The sequence below is a fragment of the Saccopteryx bilineata genome, chromosome 1 (assembly GCF_036850765.1).
Source record: "Saccopteryx bilineata isolate mSacBil1 chromosome 1, mSacBil1_pri_phased_curated, whole genome shotgun sequence".
Lineage (NCBI taxonomy): Eukaryota > Metazoa > Chordata > Mammalia > Chiroptera > Emballonuridae > Saccopteryx > Saccopteryx bilineata.
In genome coordinates this window covers 161,039,551-161,063,237 of record NC_089490.1, presented here as the reverse complement: position 1 = coordinate 161,063,237, position 23,687 = coordinate 161,039,551, and the positions used below count along the sequence as shown (strand labels likewise).

Genomic DNA, 23,687 nt, shown 5'->3' with positions numbered 1-23,687 from the left:
TTTAGTTGAGTGTTTAGTTTTTCGTATTTTGGGAAGCTGTTATATAGCTTTCTGAACATACAGTTCTTTTCATTGTAACCACTTATATTTCTGATTCTCTTTAAGGGAAACCCAATTAAAAACTCTAGACATAGACCTTCAAGATGTCAGTTCTGGCTCTATCATTTACTGGTTATGTGGGTTTAGACAAAGCAGATAACCTCCCTGTGCCTTGATTTGCTCATCTTTAAAATCAGCATACTAGCACTTCCCTGATATAGCTATCATGGGGACTGAAGAAGTTTTTACATGCAAATAATTTAGAATTATGCTTGGTAAGTGCTCAAAAACATCAGCCACTGTTTTCTTTTGCCAGTCTCATATTGAAGGACCACCAAAATGTCTAGGTAGTAATCTTATAATCTCACCTCCAACATCTAAACAAGAAATGCTTATGTTTACCTCTCTGCTGTCCCAATCTGGCCACAGAGGTCAATGACATCAAGAGTGATCAGTCAGAATATAAAATCATACACACACACACACACACACACACACACACACACACTGCTCTCTCCTTCTGGTTCCTGGTACAGAGCTCCAAAAACCTTGTAATTTCCTAAATGATAAGGGCACTAGAAACATCTTTTGTTCTGACATTTGGTCTGCACTATTTCCTAACACAGAGCTCCTAAGTAGTTTGGTCTTCCTATGTGATAGGAATTGTCTTTGAGATGACTCTTGGTGGAGTCCTGAATAGCTATAGGTGGGAACCGGTCACCAGAAAGATCAAGTCAGGAGTAGAGGTTTGGAACTTTCAGCCCTACCTCACCCCCATCCACCAGGAATTAGAAGCTGGAGATTGAGATGATGACTGATCACGCCTTTGAAGCCTCCATGAAAGCCCGAAAGTGCAAGGTTTGGAGAGCTCCTGGGTGGTGACATTTATATCCCAGGGGGCTGGGACACTCCAAACCCCATGGGAACAGAAGTTCTTGTGCTTAGAGCCCTATATATCTCACCCTGTCTATCTCTTCATTTGTCTATACATTCAGATCCTTTATTAAACCCTTTATAATAAACTGGTAAACATAAGAGAATTTTTCCCGGAGTTCTGTGATCCAGTCTAGCAAATTACTAAGCCCAAAAAGAGGGTCATGAGCACCTCAGTTTATACTGGTCAGTCAGAAGTACAGGTGGCAGCCTGGGGTTTGAGCCTGGCATCTGAAATGGGGGCAATCTTGTGGGACTGAGCCCTTAAACCTGTGGGATCGGATGTTGAATCTAGATAAACAGCATCGGAATGAAACTGAATTATAGAACTCCCAGCTGGTGTCACAGAATCGCTTGATGTATGGACAACCCACACATCCGGTGTCAGAAGTGAAATAGTGTTGAACAGAGTATAACGGGAAGGAGAAGCATAAAGGAGTGTTATTCTTACACACAGAAAAGTAAATTTATGTCCTAGGGGAGGAAGTGAATGTTTTGGACCGAGGCAAGTCCACCTATGAATGGTACTTTACTTCTCATCAAAGCCTCAAGAAATTAGCCTAGAGATTGAGATAACATTGTATATATTTAACACCTTTGAACAATGGTTGGTCATCGAGGTGCATGAATTTAAAGTAAGTTTAAAAAGCTCACAGACAAACAAAACAGAACACAAGGGCTGATGGGAAAATCTAACCAGCCAGATGTATTGAGACCCAAAGTCTCTAAGATTAAATTTTACTGATTTAAGAGTATTCTACATTTAACCACACTGTGTTTTCTTGGGGCTAGAAAGGCCTGCTATCTTCCTCTCACTTCTAGGGTGCCCAAGGACCCTTTCAAGTCACTCCTTCCATCTGTTCAGGCAGGTGCCCAGCCACACCGGAGGGCAATGGTGTTCCATCTCTCCATCCCTGCATTTGTCTCTGAGCACTAACTGCTCCACAGAAAAAGCCCTGGCCAAGAATACAACAGCTCGATATAATTTTTAATTAATTAATTTTATGGAGCTAACACTGGTTAGTAACATTATATAAATTTCGAGTATACAACGTTATAATTTGGTATCTGTGAACTCTATCGCGTGATCACCATCCACAGTCTAGCCTCCGTCCATCACCATGTATTTGACCCCTTTTACTCAATTCACCCTCCCCAGCCCCCCTCCTCCTCTTCCCATATAATATCATCAAAATGTTGAGTAAAATATGTTTTTCATTCTTTAAAAATTCTCCACTGAGTTAATAATATAAAAGAAACATGCAGAATCCAAAACCAAGATGAAAATCGAGCCCCAAAGAGAAGCGAGCTCCAAAGCTCTGGGGTTTCTCCTGAACCAACATGGTTCTTGAATGCAGGGAAGGGGAAGGTTAGAGATGAAGCCTAGGGTCCTGCAAAGTGAGGAATATAATAGGAAACACCCCTACAGAAGTGTAACGCCAAAGACCTACACTCGCAGCATACAACCTAACAGAGAACGATTCCTGACCCATTGAAAGGGAAGCATCTGAACACAGGTTCTCGAAGGAGAAAAGGAAGCTACCTTCCCCTAACATCTTAGAGCCCCTGGCCACCCACACACAGGCATGCTGTCCAAGTTCTTGTTACCTAGTAGCACCCCCCTCCACAAAAATATTCAAGTAGAGAATTTAACTTAAAGCGTTACTGGTGGATAAAGCCCCCAAGTTCCCAGTATTGACTAACAGAAATCCTCCCTGGTTGGACGTCCCTTCACTCAGGCCTCCTGATGCCTTCATCCAGAGCACCTGCTTGATCTCTCTGCTGACTAGTTAGAAACCAGATTCCTAGCTTTATTCATATTTTTTCAGCTTTATTCACAGTTACCCAAACTTGGAAACAACCAAGATGTCCTCCAGTATGTGAATAAATAAACTCTGGCACATCCAGACAATGGAATATTATTCAGCACTAAAAAAAAAAAATGAGTTATCCAGCCATGAGAAGACATGGAGGAACCTTAAGTGCATATTGCTAAGTGAAAAATTCAGCCTTAAAAGGCTACAACCTGTGTGATTCTCATTATATGACATCTGGAAAAGGCCAAACTCTGAAGATAGTTATAAGATCAGTGGCTGCCAGCAGCTGGGGTGGAGGATGGGAGGGATGCCTAGGTGGAGCACAGAGGATTTTTAGAGCTCTGACCTACTCTGCATGAGACCATCATGATAGATACACGTCATTATACATTTGTCTAAACTCAGAATGTACAACCACAAGACTGACCAGGCAGTGGCACAGTGGATAGAGCATCAGACTGGATCACAGAGGACCCAGGTTCAAAAGCAGGACCTGAGGTCACCTGCTTGAGCGTGAGCTCAGTAGCTTGAATGCAGGGTTACTGGCTTGAGCATGGGATCATAGACATGACCCCATCGTCACTGGCTTGAGCCCAAAAGTCACTGACTTGAAGCCAAAGGTTGCTGGCTTGAGCCCAAGGTCATTGGCTTGAGCAATGGGTCACTAGCTCTGCTGGAGCCCCCTGATGAAGGCACATATGAGAAAGCGGTCAATGCAGAGGCAAATTTAACGGTGGGCACACCAGGCATGTGCCCTGGGCCCCAACTTCTGAAGGGCCCTGCAAAACCCCAACTTTACACTTTTTTCTAATGACAAGGGGCCCAATATTTTCTTCTACATCTGGGGCCTCAACTGACTTTAATCTGCCTCTGAATCAATGAACAACTAAGGTGCCGCGACAAAGAATTGATGATTCTCATCTCTCTCCTTTCCTGTCTGTCTGTCCCTATCTATTCCTTTCTGTTTCTGTCAAAAAACAAACAAACAAAACAAGAATGTACAACCACAAGAGTGAACGCTAATGTAAACCATGAGCTTTGGATGATAATGATGTCAATATGGGTTCATCAACTGTAACCAATGTCCTACTCTGGTGGGGGGACAAAGATAATGGGGGAGGCTGTGCATGTGTGGGCCAGAGGGTACATGGGACATCGCTGTACCTTCCTAATTTTGCTGTGAACCTAAAACTGCTCTAAAAAAATAAAATTTATTAATTTAAAAAAGGTGTTGAAGATCAGAAAAAAAACCCAAACGGCTTTTCCCCAATGCCCCACCCCACTCTCCACCCCCAGCATGCGGTTTCGCCATTTTACAACCTGACTTTCAAAAGCGGACAGATGGTTTTCCCTGGAGCATTTTCAAACTCTCAAATATGACCTAAAAAGCCTTAAACAAGGTGACAGTTTTTGTCTTCTGGTGCACAAATACACACAACTTCAGGCACCTGCGACATTTTGTCAACCCACCCTTCAGGAGCAAAGCAGGTCTGCTGCAGGGGCACAGATCTTATAGTAGCCAACAGCGCCTTCCCTCCCATGACTAAGGAGGGCAGGGGGGCATTAAAATAAATACACCCAAGGAGCCACAGCTGACACTGAAAATGGGAGGAGCACAACTGTGTGGGAGAGACTGGCTGTTCTGGGCCCTCTGACTGTAAGTCCTGGAACTCATGGAGAAACTCCTATGCTGAGGGCTTCTGGGTACATCTAGGTGCCTGGGTACATCTGTAAGCCGGCAAGGAATAAAGAGGCCCTTTCCCCAGTCTTCCAGCACTGTTTCTCTGGCTGTGCTCCCGCAGGACCCTGGGAGTTCCCTTACTGCGCATGCTCGGCCTCGCTGCAAGCACAGGTGTTCGGTGAGGCGGGGGGGAAGGGGGGGGGGCTCTTCTCTTCACCACGCGGTTAGCCCGACTGCAGTCGACCGGGGTCTTCACCTGCGTTCTAGATTTAGCTTCAAGGAGGCACCTCCCTGGCCTGAAGAATTAGGAAGGACAGTGTAAGAAGAAGCCTCACCCCTTTCCAATCAGACTTGGACACTGTTTTGATATTAGACTTCGGTGCAAAATTTTTATCTGAAGAAAAAGATACCAATGCTTAATAAACATTTGAAAAATCAGTGGAACGGACAGTATCTAAGATCTATCCAACTAAAAGGAGAAGAAATCTATGATTCATGTTTCTATAGATCAAATAAGTTCATTTAAATATTCTAGACCACCAGACAATTTTTATAAGGCTTTTCCAAAATCCTACGTTATTCCTACAAGAGCTTCACAGCTTAATTTAATATCGTTTCCAGTATCCCAAAATGCTCAAAAAAAAACCCATGTGAAAATTATCTAAGTGATCTGAAACACAAACCCTGCTTCTCTGCGGAAGCCATGCCCTCAGGAGGGACTGACTACTGGTTCCTCTAATGAGCCAGGGCCACGCAGAGCCGCTCACTACTCCCGGGAGCTTTGTGTTGCTGTCAGTGGGACCAACGACGCCGCTCTATTTCACGGGCCTGGGAGAGATCTGCCGGTGCAAATGTTTTGTAGATTTCATAAACTAGCCAATAATTTAAGCTAGTATTATAATAACTGTTGAGAGTATTATGTTAGAAACTGTTCTAAACCTAAGATGGACAATATATACCACGTCACCAGTTCTTTGCAATTTTTTTAGGATTATAATAATAATTTAATTATAGTACTAGAGTAGAACAGCAACCTTTCCTTAATGAGAAGAGAGAAGGAGAAAAAGAGGGAAGGGGAGGAGGAGGAAGAGGAAATGACAAAAAAGAAGAGGAAGAAGACAACTACAAATTAAAGGGTTCCGACACTCTCCCACCCCCCTCCCCCGGTTTTGGATAAGAAGTCTTCCTCAGAAAGCTCCACCGCAGAGACACCGCATGAGCCGTCGTTTGCAAAGACTGGGGACACTGAGAACAGTTCTCTCGCTCAGGACTCTCTGATAGACCTCGCAATTCCGCGCATCAGAGGCCAGTATTTATTATGCAAAGCCAAGCCCAGGGCTGAGGGACTCAGTGGTTTGTAACTGATTCACATGCTGATGAGGCTGGGGCAAATCCGAAGCAGGCCAGGCCAACAGCACTACAGCATGGAACTCTTCGGAAGCTGCTCCATTCCTACCTAGTGATCCTCTCACACAATGAGTTTTCATATGAATCCCTCTGTTGCAATTTTAACTTGGGAGAAGAGGCAGTAATTGACGCAGATATTTATTTTTAATGTAACTTATAAGAAAAGGAAAATAGAAAAAAAAATCCTCACTTTAATGCTTTAAAACTTGTCAGTCATTATAAAGTAATTAAGACCCAGTGTAGCACATAAAATTCCCAGAGAAGCTCAACCCCCCATAAGGTTATTTTCTCATAGTCCATTATGGCTCTATTATATGTGATTTGGAGAAAAAAAAAATCAGTGTGGGCACATTCATCAACTGCTTTTGCAATTATGTTTTAAGAACTGCTTGCTATATAGTAAATGCCTCTTAATCTCCCTTCTAAATCTTTGAGAATATAATCCTGAAACAATGAAAGCATAACCTATTTCTAGTGCTGAATGACTATTATGAATGTTTTTTATTATCATTCCTGTTCGTTTAATTTATTTTCCATTTAAATGGTCTATTAGAATTTTACCATCAGATGTGCTGAAATATTGACATATTTAACTACTTAAAGTCTGTTCACCCTTGACCACCACATCTGTGCCCAGCAGTGATTTAAGCAGCAAAGGGAGAGAGGTGAATGGAACAGCCAAACAAGCTAGAGAATATGAAAATATCAAGGTTGTCCGAGGAATACAATGAACATTCAATAGTCTTCCAGGAACCCGTAAACTATCAAAATTCATTCGCCACCACCCCAATTAAATGACAAAGAACAGACACTGGTATAACTGGAGCCTCTGGCCAATAGATCTGACCAGGAAGGGAGGGCATGAATGCTTCCTCTACCATCTGAGGATGGAGGTTTTGTTGCTCCCTGTTTTGGTGCTTGCCGGCTTCCAGCTTCCGTCCTTTGAGGCTGTATGAAATCCTCATCCTCTGTGATGTCTAATGCTGGATCGAAATAATTGGGCAAACTAGAAATATCTCTAGCAGAGTGTGCCTGTGTCTATTCTGTTTCAACTTCAGGAACTTTAAGTAGCCCTTTAGCATGATAGTTCCATCCTGATATGAGGAACTCAAATGAGAAACCACATGATTCTTTCAAGATGTTGCATAAGAGTCCCCAGTATGGTCGCTCTAATCTTAGAATCCAGGGCTGGACATATGTCATGAGAAAAAGCTGCTCTGGGTTCGGTAACAGTGAATAAATGTATATTTTACTTATCAGGATGTTGCTTCCCTTACAGACTGAAAATCGGAAAGAGACGTGAGTGAGAAGATAACAATTAAGGTCTCCAGGCCATGCTTGGTGGATAAACCAATCTGCAGACTGTCCTAACTCGGCAGGCCCTGGGGAGCCATAGCCCAGGCTGGAAATCAGGTCTGCAGAAGCTTTGAAAGAAAGTAAGGCAACAACACTCTTTTTTAATGATTTCCCTTCTCATTCCTAGGTCGGGGAAAATAAGAGATGCCAAAGCACTGGTTAACATGAGAGGCTCCTGAAGGCTCTCCTGTCACACCTTCAGCCCTCCTTGTGGCTACCACAGCTCACATCGAGTGTCTAGCAGACATAAGAACTGCCTGTTAGAAAACCTCAGTATTCAAAATTTTTGGAAAAAATTCCAGCCTAACTAAAATGATAACTAGGACCCAGTTGACAAAAAATACTATCTTGAAATCTTAACATTTCAAATTCAAAAGCCACCTCCACTTCTGAATCCTTGATCTTCGCCCTTAATTAAAAGGCATAATGGACACAGATTTTTTACTTCCTTTTAGAATTGTAGCAACGGCATGATCTGGGAAGACAAATTTTCAACCCTCTTGAATCTATCTCCCAAATCACTTTCTCTCATCCTCAATTTCCTCACCTGACAAAGAAAATGGTCTTAGTGGTCTTCAAACTTTTAAAAGAACTTTCTAAAATAAAATATCAGTCAAGGCCCTGGCCAACTGGTTCAGTGGATAGAGCGTCATTCCAGTGCACCAAGGTCATGGGTTTGATCCCCAGTCAGGGCACGTATGAGAAACAACCAATGAGTACACAACTAATTGAAATAAATTGATGCTTCTCTCTCTTCTCTTTCCCTTCCTCTCTTTCTCTCAAATCAATGGAAACATTAAAAAATAAAATATTAGTCAAAACTACAATATATAACATAGCTAGAAGGGTGAATGAGTTCTCCAAGTTTTTAGTTAAAACTAAAACCCCCCGAAACACCTTCCTGGAGCCAAAGATTCTATGGTCACCCACTTTGAAAGCCACTGGACTAGAAGATGGTTTAAATCCGTTCCTGGTCTAAACTGCCTTGACTACTCCCCTCCCCCACCATGGCCTACGCCCCAGGACTCCTGATGTCAGCTCCTCGGAGGGTGCTCCTTGTCAAGAAGTCAAACTTGCCTTTTCTGGTGATTGAGGCTTAGAAAATAAAACAAGTTTTCCCATGACCTGGATTTTGTCTTTAGGACAATGGGTCTGTTCAGTGAACAAATCTGCCTTGAATAGCTACATGAACTGGATAGCAATATTTCGTCCTTGAAATTACATATGTAGATCTTAGGACACTTGACCTCGGTGCTTGCTTTATGCCCAGTGGTTTGAGAGAGGGAAGCATTTTCATCCTGCCTGCTACAAGTTCAAGGTCAATTTATGTCTAATATAAGAGGAACAATAAAACAATCAAATTGCTTCGAGCAAGAACTGAACATCAGAATTCTTGCATTTTCAGGGATATGTCAATAACTTAGTAATTTATCTTGACTGACATTGAAATGAGTACAATAAGACTTACTGTGCACTAAAAAGAGACTTAATGTAGTCTGCAAGGAATTCAGAAAGAGTTTTACATTGCTTGGTAAAATCTGCTAATAACAACTCATCACTACTTTGAAGAAGAATGGGATCATTAATCTCATGTAAGATACATAGACACGTACATCCACCCAAACACTTCAGAAATTAAGTCAAACGAAAAACGTATACTGAGTTGCTCTATATTAATGAAGAAATTATTCAATGCTTTGTTAGAACTCATAAGTATCAAGAAAGTCAGGATATGATTTTTGAGAAGGGGGTGGAAATGATCTACTATGAAGCCAGTTGCAAAGAAGAAAATGGCTACACGTGAGCTCTGTGCATACTCTGCAAGCTGACCCGTCCCCTGCCAAGCTATGTTCCCTAACCCATCACTTCCATCTCTAACATGCCCAAGAGCTAGGGTGACACAAAATGTATGTCCTTGATTTTCGAGAATACTTCCGATTTGAAATAATTTCATTTTCAAATAAGAACCTCATCACAATTTTCTTGGCTTCATTAAGCAGCAATGCCCTCATTTTACAAGAGAGGAAACTGACTCCAGGGTGTGAAAGGATCTGGGCATCTACACCACTAGAAGGTGGCAAGAGGACTTCCACACTCAGCCCCTCCCAGACCCAGGTTCCCGCTCAGGACTCCTGTTGAACATGTTGCCTGAAAAGCCACCAGAGTATTCTGTTGATACAGAAAGTATGTGGGCCTCAGGTCGTCTGTGACGATGGTGTAAATCCCTTATGAGAAAAAGTTGTGCAGTCGCTTTCATGCTTCTGCTTTTTGTGCCACTTGGCTGTGCAGATTTCTAAAAGCTTTTGAATAGACTGACAAACATGGAATTGTTCTGAACATCTGTAAGCAAAATACAAAAATATATTACCCAGTGAATGAACATCCTGGATTTTCTTGCTATAAGTGGGGTTATTTGTTTATTAGACTAATGTACTGAAATTAACCCAGAATGCTTACCCATTGCAGAAAGTCCTGTCATATTTTCATCTGTATAGTCATTATTATAAAATGTAAGAATAATTCTCTATCAGGGTATTCAGGAATGTGAATAGCTCCATTACTTCTGAAATCACTGTAGTAAAGCAACAGCGTGTCAGTTAATCAGTTGGTTTGCATAACAAATGTTTGGTTGAGGAGAGAGAGAAAAAGAAAGAGAGTAGAGAAAGCCAGGGTCAGCGCAATTTTTTAAAACAAATGTGAAAGACTGTCTGATTAGTGTTGGCACAGTGAATAGAGCATCGACCTGGGATGCTGAGGACCTCGGTTTAAAACCCTAGGGTCTTGAGCACAGGGTCACTGGCTTGAGTGTGAGACCATAAACATGATCCTATGGTCACTGGATTGAGCCCAAAGGTCACTGGCTTGAAGCCCAAGGTCACTGGCTTAAGCAAGGTGTTACTGGATTGGCTGGAGCCCTCCTGTCAAGACACATATGAAAAAGCAATCAATGAACAACTAAGGAGCCACAACTATGAGTTGATGCTTCTCATCTCTCTCCCTTTCTGTTTCTCTATCCCTGTATGTCCCTCTCTCTTTCTCTCCCCTCTCTCTTTCTCTCCCCCCTCTCTGTCTCTTGCTAAAAAAGAAAAAGAAAAATGAATAAAAATAAAAAATGTGAAAGATCAAACTTTCATTTGACTGTAAAGGAAGAATTCAGGAAGACAGATACCATTATTCAACTCTGTATCATAAACAACCTTCCCCTAATGCCCAGTACAATAGATGTGGAACATTCCCAGTATATGGTATACTTAATTTATTCAATAAAAACTACATAAAATCTAGGCTCCTCATGGCTATTCCATTTCAAGTTTCTATGGGTTCTCCAGTGCCGGGAATGCACTACGCTTTTAGGGACCACCAATTGAATGAATGAATCCTTGGAAATCACTTTACGAACAGAAAGATGGCCACTAAGACTTAAATTACCTCTCAGCACATCACTTAGAGACAGATCTGCAACATAGCAAGAAAGAGTAGCTAAAAAATGGCTGTGAGCAATGGAAGCCCATATCCAAGCAGAGATCAGGTTCCGGTGCAGGAACTGGCAGCTCTCAGAGAGTTCAGCCTCAGGCCTGCCTGAAACAGCCAGGACATGCAAGTTTCTCAGTTGTGAGCGCTGGGTTCAGTGCTAATTGATGAATCCAAGAAAATAAAGTTTAAATGCCTGTTACAGGAAGGTGGTCACTTCTAAAACAGGTTTAAATAAAATAATGGACACATGTGAGGGACAAGAGTCTCCTGCAAAATGCAAGGAGGCAATCACAACCTTTGGAAAATCTCAGTGGTCTAACTTCTGACTCTTGGCTTTTGAAGGCCAACATCCCACTTTGAAGGCCAACATCCCACTTTTATCATTTAATTCAGGCCGATATTAATCCAATGTGGAGAGAATGACCCTTGGAGACCAGACTCACATAAACTGAGCTACACATCTCAGAATGTCATATAATTGAATTTGAAATGAGAATTAGAACTGTCTCACTGACTGACCTGGTCTCTTTATTTGCTTTCTGTAAATAATATCCACAGGAGGTCAAAAAATGAGAAGTTTCTGTAGAGTGCAGCTCAGAACAAGAAGTTAGTAATACAGTGTGTCCGTAAAGTCATGGTGCACTTTTGACCGGTCACAGGAAAGCAACAAAAGATGATAGAAATGTGAAATCTGCACCAAATAAAAGGAAAACTCTCCCAGTTTCATAGCTATGCAGAGCAGTTCGATGTGGGCTCACGCACAGATTTTTTTAGGGCTCCTATAGCCTCTACAGACTCGTCACTGACTGATGGCCTACCAGAACGGGGTTTCTCCACCAAACTGCCGGTTTCCTTCAACTGCTTATCCCACCGAGTAATGTTATTCCTATGTGGTGGCGCTTTGTTATAAATGTGCCGATATGCACGTTGCACTTTGGTCATGGATTAGAATTTAGCGAGCCACAAAACACACTGAACTTTCCTCTGTACCGTCCACATCTTGACTGGCATGGCTGTGGGCTGCTCTGCTGTATACACGGTGTTACGTCATCATCTGCACATGCACACATGCTGCCACATCATCCGACAGAAACTGGGAGGGTTTTCCTTTAATTTGGTGCAGATTTCACATTTCTATCGTCTTTTGTTGCTTTCCTGTGACCGGTCAGAAGTGCACCGTGACTGTACAGACACACTGTAGAACTTAAAAGTATCGTGGTGTCAGGTCGTGGAGACAATGACTACTTGGAGACCACATGGCATGCACCGAGGGACCTAAGGGAGACTGCTTCACAGTCTCCTACACAGGTTTCATGAGACCCCCATCCCCCGACACCCAGTCCTTATGGGTGTTTATTGATACACACAAATAGAAGCAGGGACTAGAATGAGGAAGTCAGGAAGCAGAGATGAGAATGAAGGGGAACTTCTTTAGAGCAGACAAAAGGGCAAGGGAAGTAGCTCAAATATCCCCATCTATTGATTAATCAGAATTGCTAATTCTATCCCTATTGTGCTGTGTTCAGCACAGTACTGCATTCAGTATTTTCTGTCAGTGATATTACTGTGGCTTTTGACTCAGGGCACTGAACTCTGTCCCTGTTCTATGATCCTATTCAGGGTCTCCACAGTGTCAGGCTCTGGGAGTCTGTCCAGCAGACAAACCTTACAGAGCAAACCACAAGGTGCCAGCAAGACTTCCCCTGTCCCAGGGTGGCCTGGCTGACTAGCCTCCTTGCTGAGGTCCTATTTTTTTCCTGGTACATATGTCAGGGCACTCCATCAGGTTAATCTGAGGTTTTACAGACCTAGAAGCCAAGCTGTCTTCTTAGTGACTACCTGTCTCTACCCTGATGGGTTTTAGGCTTACTTCATATTCTCATTCCCAAAGGGCAACTTTACTGCAATATTTTAGGAACTGTTATCTCCTTGGATCTTCTACATATGTTAAGCTCAAGTCACACCCAGATCACCCAGCGTGGAACAGACCCATTGGTGATCCATTCATGAATATTCTGCTTATATGTCAGCCAGAGTTCACCCTATCCATGTGTCACTCCTGTCTGCTAGAAAATGTCTATCTTTACTATGTGCCAAATCGCAACTCCAGCTCAGGGTTCAGAATCACAGGCCCATCCATAGCCACAAAGAAAAACCATTCAGACAGTAATATGCATCCTGTCTCAATACACACCTACCTTTACACTTGTGTACACACTGGCACACTCATTCATCCCCTGAGGTGGTGCACACCCACGAGCAGGAGGGCATGACGAACTACAGCTAGTGGTTCTGCTTCCATGCTGTGACCCCTGATCTGTGTACTCTGGCAATGCCTGAAGGCGCTCTGACATTTGTCCTCGTGTGATGGGTTGGCGGGATGGGTGGGAGGAGTGGGAAATCTTGCCCTGTGGATTTTGAGTACCCTCTACTAAGTGCTACCCTTCTATTTCTGGGACTTGCTCCAAGAAACTAAATGGTTCCTTAGGTTCAAGTATACTGTTATATAAAAAAAGGAATTTGGCAAGTATTCCAGGTCCTTCAGCTTCTTTTTTTGAATGAATGAATAAATGAATACATACATACATACATACACACTTTTAAAAAGACTCCTGGGTTGTGGCCAAAGTTTTACAAACTTAGTTACAAGCACAAGAGTAAGCAATTTTGAAACTAACTCAAATACTGACGCACAGACTAGTACTTCTCTCACATGAAACCTCAGCAATTATTATACATCTTAGTAGAGACCCGGTTTTTCTCTCTTACAAGTCAGACTCCTCCAGGGTTGACTTGTTCAACAGGGCTTTGAGCACCTGACACTTCAGTAGGGAGGCCTCACTAGTATACCTTGATTTTTGTCTTCCCCCATCCTCATCTTGGTCAAAAATCTTTAATTAGTTGGTTACCATAATTACTCTAGCGGGGGACCTTGTTTGTTCTCCTTCGCCGCTATTCCCAGGGATCTGAAGGCTCTCCTACTTCTGTGTCAGAGAGACCTTTCTATTACAGCTACTCTCTGCCTTTTTGTTTTTCTCTTTCATGATCAGAACAAAAAAAATAAAAGCCTGGGGAAATAAATGATCTCTCCCTCTATGGCTGGGAAAGACCCTATAACTACATTTTCCCAATCAGGAAAAGTTTCCATGACAACTCTGCTTCCTGATGCCACTATTAACTTAGTGTTCACATCAAAAAGTTCTTTATCAAGCTCCATGGTGACTGTACTTCACCACTGTTATAGGACTCTAATACACCAGCTGTTTGCATGAACTGTGTTTTAAAAGGGTTTTCTTTACAATAATCATTAAAAAAATGCATCAATACTGTATACTGAAAAAAATATAGCAGCCACATAGACATGAAAAAGAAATGTGACATGGTGAACAGTGTGAATAGATAAATGGAGAATCACTGGGAGGTAATGACAGCTGGGTGACTTACACCATGGTCAATGGCCTAAACACTGGGCTAATAGCTAATGAGGTTGGGATTCCTGCTATATATGACCTTGGGTAAGTGACTTTTTCTCTCTGAACCCCAGTACCCCCTCTATAAAAGACAGAAACTGAGAAAATTCGTGGGCTATCTGGAAGAGTGGATGATAAAAAAGCAAAAGTTGAATTGGAATGAGTCTGAGTATGAAAGCAATCACAATATTCTAAATGATTATTAACATTTTGCTGGTGGAGAATAGTATAGGCAGTAGATATTTGAAGATTTTCTTATAACCTTTCCTCTTAGGCTTTTAAGTCATGTCTGCATTAACAGGAAGGAATATATTCATTCCCATTCCTGAGACTTAAGAGGATAAGAGGATATACCTGAGCAATCTCCACGGTTCATCTAAATCTCTCTATTTATAGCTCTGCATAAGCATTTGTTTAATGTTTGAAACAAAAGCAAAGAAAGAAATGGATTAGCCATTAAAGTATTTGTTCAATATTCCATAGTCTCAACAAGCAATCAAAATATTTTAATTCTTCCTAGAGGCAAGAAAACCCCACGAAAGTGTATTTTTATAATTTCATTGTTGCACAGCTCAAATTTCACTTCAAAACCAGAATTCACGTTAGAGAAAACATTCAATATGCTCACTGAACAAACTCCCCTATTCCAACTCCTCCCTCACCTTCATTCACAGTGCTCTCAGATAGCTGAGAAGGCCCTCACAAATAATACCAATTCAAATCTTTATTTTTAAAAGGCAAAGCTTGCCCTGGCCAATTTGCTCAGTGGTAGAGCATCAGCCTGACATGTGCAAGTCCCGGATTTGATTCCCAGTCAGAGCACACAGGCAAAGCACCCATCTGCTTCTCCATCCCTTCCCCTCTCGCTTCTATCTATCTATCTATCATCTATCTATCTATCTATCTATCTATCTATCTATCTATCTATCTATCTATCTATCTATCTTCCCTTCCTACAGCCATGGCTCAATTGAAGTGAGTTGGCCCCAGGTGCTGAGGATGGCTCCATGGCCTCTGCCTCAGGTGCTAGGAAGAGCTCAGTTGCTGAGCAATGGTGCAATGCCCCAGATGGGCAAAGCATTGCCCCCAGTGGGCTTGCCAGCTGGGTTCCAGTTGGGGTGCATGCAGAAGTCTGTGTCTCTGCTTGCCCTCCTCTCACTGAATAAAAAATTAATTAAATAAATAAAATAAAAGGCAAAACTTATTTTGCCTTTTAAAAATCTCATTTCTATCATTATGGTGGACTATATATCTAGACAAACCCTTCCTATCAAAAACTCTTAAAATGGTGAATATAATAATTTTTTAAAATGTGTTTTATGCCCTGGCCAGTGGCAAAGTGAATAAAGCATGAGCCCAGTGCACTGAGGTTGCTGATTCGATCCCAAGGTCACAAGTGGAACCTGGGGGTCACTGGCTCATCCAGAGGTTGCCAGCTCATTCCTGAGGGTGCCAATCAAACCCAAGGTTACCAGTTCAATCCCTGGTCAGAAAAGCAATTAATGGCACAACTAAATGAAACAATAAGTTGATGCTTCTCTCTCTCTCCTCCTCTCTCTTCTTCTCTCTCTCTCTCTCAAAAAAAATGTGTTTTACAGTATAGACAAAAAAATTAAAAATAGAATTATCATATGATCCAGCAATCACTCTTCTGGGTATACATCCAAAGAAAATGAACAGATATCTATCACTGCAGCACTATTCCCAATGGGCAAGATATGGAAACAACCTAAATGTGTGTTGACAGATGAATGGATAAAGAAATTGTGGTATATATACAATGGAATATTATTCAGCCTTAAAAATGAAGATTCGAAACCTTGAAGTTGCTGGCTTGAGCATGGGCTCACCAGCTTGAGCAGGAGGTCACTAGCTTGAGCATGGGATCATAGACATGATCCCATGGTCACTGGCTTGAATCCAAAGGTCACTTGTTTGAAGCTCAAGGTTGCTGGCTTGAGCAAGGGGTCACTGGCTCTGCTGGAGGCCCCACACCCCTGGCCCAATCAAAGCACATATGAGAAGTAATCAATGAACAACCAAAGTGCTGCAACTATGAGTTGGTTCTCCTCATCTTTCTCCCTTCCTTTCTCCCCCCTCTCCCTACTGACTCTGGGCTAGACCATATGACTTGCTTTGACCAATAGGACAGTAGTAAATATGACAGCAAAAGAGACATGAAAAGTGCTAGCAGAATGGGACTTGTCCTCTTGTGCTGGTCTTGAAATCTCTATATCCACCACCGTGTGATTAGCCCAGGCCAGCCTGCCAACAACACATGGTCCGTCATCCTCATTATCCCAACCAACAACAAGCATTATCCAACAGCCGGCACCAATTGACAAACATATAAGTGAAGCTATCCTAAACCAACTAGCCCCAAGGCAACCTACCCGTTGAATGGAGTCTCATGAGTGCGTCTCTCCAGGGGTCGTGTACAGGAAGGTATGAAGGAATTGGGACCATTACTGCAACAGTTTACCACCTGCCAACAGGGACAAGCCCTTCCTGTTCCCCCTTAATATGATGGAGTAAATTTTTCCTACCTGAGCATACTTCATTGTAAGTAGGATTGGAAGTATAGCCTCCTGCATAACCAACTTGAGTTGAATATACTCCTTTCAGGGTCCAGAATTTTCTCTCAGCGCCCCAGAAACAGCCCATTCCTAAGAAAAACATAAGGTACTGATTAGTACTTATCAAAAAGAAGAGTCATTGCATTTTATAAACTCTATTACACTAGAAAAGAGAAGTTGTTCCTGTCATTTAGTAATCAAAAATTATGAAGATTTTATCTTTTAAAGGAGAGTTTCTAACATTAAAAATAATTTTATTTAAGATTATTTGCATAGACTAACTCTTTGCTTTAGTTGTACAAAAACATAAAAAGCCTTACATTTTAATGAAGTTAGTAAAGCTATACTTTTCCAAATAACACAGTAAAAAGATAACTGCATTTGATGAATTACTTCCACACCAGATTCATTATAGACTTGTCAAAACATAATAACTTGTATTAATAGTAGAAATTTATTTAACAAACAACCAGCATCCTTATCATGCTTTTTTAAAAAATTCTAACAAGGAAAGTTAACACTAAAATACCGATTTAAATGGGAAAACTCTACCACAAATCAATAGATATTGACAAAGTAGTCAAGCAACAATTTCCTGTATGTGCTCAGTTGTTTACATTTTTAAAAAATTCTTATGTGATAAATCACTGCTCCCCAAAAAGAACACTTTTCTGAATTATATTAGTGAATATAATGAATGGGGAAATAGAGAGGAGAAATGCAAGCAAGGAAGGAACAACAACAAACAAAAAACCCCAAATTGCATTCCATTCAATTAGAAACAAGGTGCTCATACAGTATTCACTGGATTCCTTCAAACAAGTGAAAACTAAGGCCCCTCTCCCAAGAACACATATATTACACACATCGAAAATGACGACTTATATTTCCCTGGGCTCCAAAGAACTCTTATGTTCTACCATGAGTTTCTGTGCACAACTGCTAATCTGCAGCCAATTCCTAGATGTAAACAAGATCACTCACTGCCCCACTCAAGTTTTATGCACACTATTAAGTTATGTAATTAATATCTCGGGTGGAACGACAGCTGGAAAATTAATACATGCCTCCTGCTACAATCACTAGATTTGTTAAATTCATTGACAGAGCTGAAAGAAAAATTAGATAGAAGTTTACTGAAATTCTTGACACTTGATAATATTCCATTTTAAATATTCAGAGCAACAACAACTAAAAAGCAATGTGCATAACATTACACATTATGCAAAAATATATTTGCTCCAACGGAGGGGAAACATACCAACCAAATATAAGTTAAAAGTTAAAAAATACAATAGAGCCAAATAATAAAATTTAATGCAATAAAAAAATCACTTTTGTGGTAACAATGCAACATAGAAATATGTATATGTCGCCATTGCCTAAAGCTAAATTTACAAAGAAAAAGCAATCATGTGCATATTTATATTACAACTATGAAAAAATATTCATACCAAAGTAGCCTAGAAAAAAATATACAAAGTTATAACCATAATTGTATTACAGTAGTGAGAATATAAAATTTTTTTTCACTTTTCAAACTTTTCTGTAATACTCATTACTTTAAAAATTAAAAATATATACATTTTTAAAAGGAAAGCAAAAAATTGGAAGAAAAACATAAGCATATGCATTACAGTATTTGAATTATACACTGTTAGATGCCATATTCCTGTTTTCAAGGCAACTGTCTGCTGCTAGTGGATATAACTAGATATTTACTGGGTATTAAAATTGAGTATCCTCAAGTCTCTGAAATAAGGATTCACTATTAATTTACTTCATTGTATTCCTGGGGTGAGGGAATTATGTTAGGTTTCTCCAAAAAGGACCAGTAGGATATATGTAGATATGTATACGTAAAGAGATTTATACTGCCCACAAAAATTAGGGGATATTTCAAAATAAATATGAAGCAATAAAGAAAAGAAGCATTTGATTTTTTTATTAAACAATAACATCAAATGACAAAGCAAATGACAAGTCAAAGAAAGTTGTTTGGTTATGCAAATGAGATGCAAGACCAATTTTTATTTCATTGGTGAAAATGCTCTATACAAAAGGCTGAAAGTACTGGAGTATCTGCACGTTCCCTGATCTCCTAATTTTTGTGAGCAGTGTATTATGAGAAATTGGCTTCCACAATTATGGAGGTTGAGAAATGCTATTAGCTACAGTCTGAGAGCTGGACACCAAGGAAGCTGGTACTATAATTCCAGTCCAAACCCAAAGACCTGCTAACCAGCAGCACCAGTGGTTCCTGGACAGGAGAAGATGGATGGCCCAGCTCAACCAGAAAATGAATTCACCCCTTCTCTGCCATTTTGTTCTACTCAGGCCCTTGGTGGATTGAATGGTGCTCATCCATATCGGTGAGGGAGGTCTTCTTTATTCAGTCGACCAATTCAGATGCTAATCTCTTCTAGAAACACCCTCACAAATACACACTAAAATGATGTTTTATCTGGGCATCTCTTAGCCAGCTCAAGTTAATCACCTATCACAGGAATGATGACAGGAAGTTCTGAAGGATAGGTAAAGAGTGATCTGGGCAGCATTACTGAACAGACAAGGCCACAAATGCAGCCAGGAGCTGTACAGTATGCCAAGCTGAGGGCACTCTAGCCTCTGAAGTTCAGAAGTCTGCAGGGTCCATTGAATACAATATTTCTGTATCACACAATGACTAAAAGTTATGGTACCAAAAAGTACTGCACAGTATATGATTCTATGCACAGGTACCTGATGGGCTATTGTAGCAGCCAACCTACTTTGACAACGTCTATAGTACCATACAGATGCCCCAGACTCTATGTTCTCTATACCCTCTCTATATCCTCATAGTATAGCTTTCTGAATGACTTTGGCCAAACCAAACAAAATATTTGCTGCAGGTAGAGAGATTAGAGAAATACTATATTTAATCCCCTTTTGATGTTTAACAGGAATCAAGACAAGCCTCATGCTAGAGGAAGGAAGACCCAGCTCTAAGTGGGCAAAGGCCTCCAGGGGAGCCCATGCCGTGGCTGAAATAATGCCTCAGGGACCTGGGGTGTCAGTGTCAAAATTTCTGGAGAGGTACTTAACTTAGGATAGGGGTTGCTGTAAGAATAAAACTCCTTGAAGCAATAAGATGTTTTATCCAATGTCTTCTAATGTAACCTAAGCACTCTATTCTTTGGTTTTGAGTGTGTGTGTGTGGTGGATATTTAAGCCAAAAGAAACAAGTTTATGTATGGCAGATTTCTCAGAATTTACCATGTCTGGTAAACAATATGACTATTATCAAAGAAGAGATATTAAGCACTATTTTCTTTAAAAATATTTTATAGTTAACCTTTTATTATAAAGTAAAACACAGATACAGAAACCCACACAAAACAAATATATTATTATTAGGTGACCATCCTTGTAACCACCATTCATGTAAAGATATAGAACTCCGCCATCCACCCAAGAAATCCCTTTTTCTGCATCTATTGAGAGTCATGATTTTTATCCTTCATTATATTAATATGGTGTATCCTATTTACTGTTATGCATATGTTGACCCATTCTTGCATCCCACTACATCATGGTATATGATTCTTTAATGTGCTATTGAATTTGGTTTGCTAATATTTTGTTGAGAATTTTTGTGTCTGTATTTTTTGGGAATACTGGTCTATAGTTTTCTTGTAGCATCCTTATCTGGCTTTGATATCAGGGTAATGCTAGCCTCATACAATAGATTTGGGAGTGCTTCCTCCTCTTCAGTTTTTTGGAAGCATTTGAGAAGGACTGGCATTAATATTTCCTTAGATGTTTGATAGAATTCACCAGTGAAGCTATCTAGTCCTGCGTTTTTCTTTGTTGGGAGGTTTTTAATTACTGCCTCAGTCTCCTTATTTACTACCGGTTTGTTCAGATTTTTTTATTTCTTCATGAGACCATCTTTTTTTTTTTTTTTTTTGTATTTTTCTGAAGCTGGAAATGGGGGAGGGGGAGAGACAGTTAGACAGACTCCCACATGCGCCCGACCGGGAACCACCCAGCACACCCACCAGGGGCGATGCTCTGCCCACCAGGGGGCGATGCTCTGCCCCTCCGGGGTGTCGCTCTGCCGCGACCAGAGCCACTCTAGCGCCTGGGGCAGAGGCCAAGGAGCCATCCCAAGCGCCCGGGCCATCTTTGCTCCAATGGAGCCTTGGCTGCGGGAGGGGAAGAGAGACAGAGAGGAAGGGGGGGGGATGGAGAAGCAAATGGGTGCTTCTCCTATGTGCCCTGGCCGGAAATCGAACCCGGGTCCCCCGCACGCCAGGCCGACGCTCTACCGCTGAGCCAACCGGCCAGGGCCTTCATGAGACCATCTTGGTAGGTTTTGTTTCTAGGAATTTCTACATTTCTTCTAGATTATCCACTTTGTTGGTATATAATTTTTCATAGTAGTCTCTTATGGCCCTTGGTATTTCTGTAAAATCAGTTGTGATCTCTCCTCTTTAATTTGTAGTCTTGTTTATTTGAGACCTCTTTTTTTTTATTAGTTAGTATAGCTAAAACTTTCTGGATTTTGTTTACATTTTCAAAAAAAACAACACTTAGATTCATTGATTTTTTTTCTATTGTCTTTCTGGTATCCATTTCATTTATTTCTGCTCTGATCTTTTTCTTTCTTTCTTTCCTTCTTTCTCTCTCTCTCTCTCTTTCTTTCTTTATATTCAGTGAGAGGAGGGGAAGCAGACAGACAAACTCCTGCATGCACCCTGATCAGGATCCACCCAGCAAGCTCACTAGGGGATGATGTTCTGCCCATCTGGGGCATTGCTCTGTTGCTCAGCAACCGAGCTCTTCTTAGCGCCTGAGACAGAGGCCATGGAGCACATCCTCAGCACCCTGGGCCAACTCACTCCAATTGAGCCATGGCTGTAGGAGGGGAAGAGAGAGAGGGAGAAGCAAGAGGGGGGGTGGATAAGCAGATGGGTGCTTCTACTGTGTGCCCTGACCAGGAATTGAACCTGGGATATCCACATGCTGGGCCAACACTCTACCACTGAGCCAATTGGCCAGGGACACTGATCTTAATTATTTCCTACCTTCTACAAACTTTGGGCTTAGTTTTTTCTTTTTCTAAATTCTTCAGGTGTAAAATTGGATTGTTTATTTGAGATCTTTCTTTGTCTTTAACATAACCATTTATTAAAATAAACTTCCCTCTTACAACTGCTTCTCTTATATCCTATAATTTCTAGTATTTGTGTTTTCATTTTTGCTCTTTTGTAAATTGCTTTTGTCCATTTTTCTATTGGGTTATTATATTTTTCTTGTTGATTTGTGATGTTTTTATATATTCTGAATACTAATTTTTGGTCAATTTCATGTATGCAGATATCTTGAATTAGATTTGAGTTTTACCTTTATTTTTATGCCTATTGCCATACAGACATTTTATTTATTTATTTTTTATAAATAAATTTTTATTTTAATGGGGTGACATCAATAAATCAGGGTACATATATTCAAAGAAAACATTTCCAGGTTATCTTGTCATTTAGTTCTGTTGCATACCCATCACTCAAAGAAAGATCGTCCTCCGTCACCCTCTATCCAGTTTTCTTTGTACCCCTCCCCCTCCCCCTCTCCCTCATTCCCTCCCCCCACCCCACCCCCGTAACCACCACACTCCTGTCCATGTCTCTTAGTCTCACTTTTATGTCCCACCAATGTATGGAATCCTGCAGTTCTTGTTTTTTTCTGATTCACTTATTTCACTCCGCATAATGTTATCAAGATTCCACCATTCATACAGACATTTTAAATTTTAATTGTGGTTAAATTTCTCCACATTTTCCTTCATAATTTGTGCTTTATGTGTATCGTGCATAAGAACTCTTGCCATGCATTAAAGTTATAAAGATAATATCCTATAGTTTCATAAATTTTTAACTTTTAATCATTTTAGGTTTCTAATTCACCTGGAAATAATTTTTGGATAGGGTATGAGATAGGGATTCAATTTAATGTTATATATAGGTATCAAAGTATCAAAATAAATTATTAGTTATTAAATAACCAATAATTTCCATACTTATCTCTAATGTCTTCTCTATTATATGTCATTATGAGTAGTACTATTTCTGGATTACCTATTATCTTCCACTCATTGGTCTAGTTCTGCATGAATAACATACTGATCTTCAGTAGTTTACCCAAAACAAATATTTATTCATTGTGTACTATGTGCCAAGAAGTGCTCAAAGCACTTGAAAAACATGAGTGAGCCAAACAAAGGTCCTATCCTCTTATAGTGCTTATACTCTATTGGTGAAAAACAAATAAGTGTTGGGGACTGAAAATCAACAGGGTCTCTGCAGTTTAGATTTTTGGGGGACAGAGGTGTGGGTAACCGGTAGTAAGCTGACAGTCTGTCCAACCCTCCCCACCTCACTTGTTCTGTGAAGTTGCTAAAGGCTATTTTGCTATGGTGCAGAATTGTTTATACTCACCCTACCCTCCGTGTCCACCAGAGAGACTGGAGGCAAGTTTCTTTTATCCTTTGTTTTGTGAAGTTAAGATGTTATGTATGGTGGGGGTTTTCTGCACTTGGTAGAATTCTTGGGTTGCCTTGGAAATGTGATCACAGAGCTCTTTGATTTGCTAATGACCCACTTTGCCCTATAAATAAAGCAGGAAGCAGGTGTTGAGTGCACTCTGTCCTTGCCATCAGCATTGCAGAGGCCTTCCGAGGAGCCCGTCCTTTTACTCTAAGCCTATTTTCTTAATTTTGTGCCATTCCCACTCAGGACCTGGAATTACTAGCCATGCTGGTTCGCAGCAAATAAGCACTAAAAATAATTTAAAACTATATGATGTAGCAAGTGAAAAAAATAAAGAGCTATTTTTTTTTAAGTAGAGCAAAGTCAGAGGGATCTGGAGGGTGCAATGTTAAATAATGTGT

At 40.8% G+C, this 23,687-nt stretch overlaps 1 protein-coding gene across 5 annotated transcripts in view; it reads right to left on the bottom strand.

The window, feature by feature from the left end:
• MSRA (methionine sulfoxide reductase A) overlaps positions 1-23,687 on the bottom strand; it is a 450,515-nt gene that overhangs the window by 194,849 nt on the left and 231,979 nt on the right. For all 5 annotated transcript variants that reach the window (XM_066278730.1, XM_066278710.1, XM_066278701.1 and 2 more), the window contains exon 3: positions 16,724-16,843. In XM_066278730.1, coding sequence (XP_066134827.1) covers positions 16,724-16,843 — 120 coding nt within the window. The remainder of the gene's footprint in view (positions 1-16,723; positions 16,844-23,687) is intronic.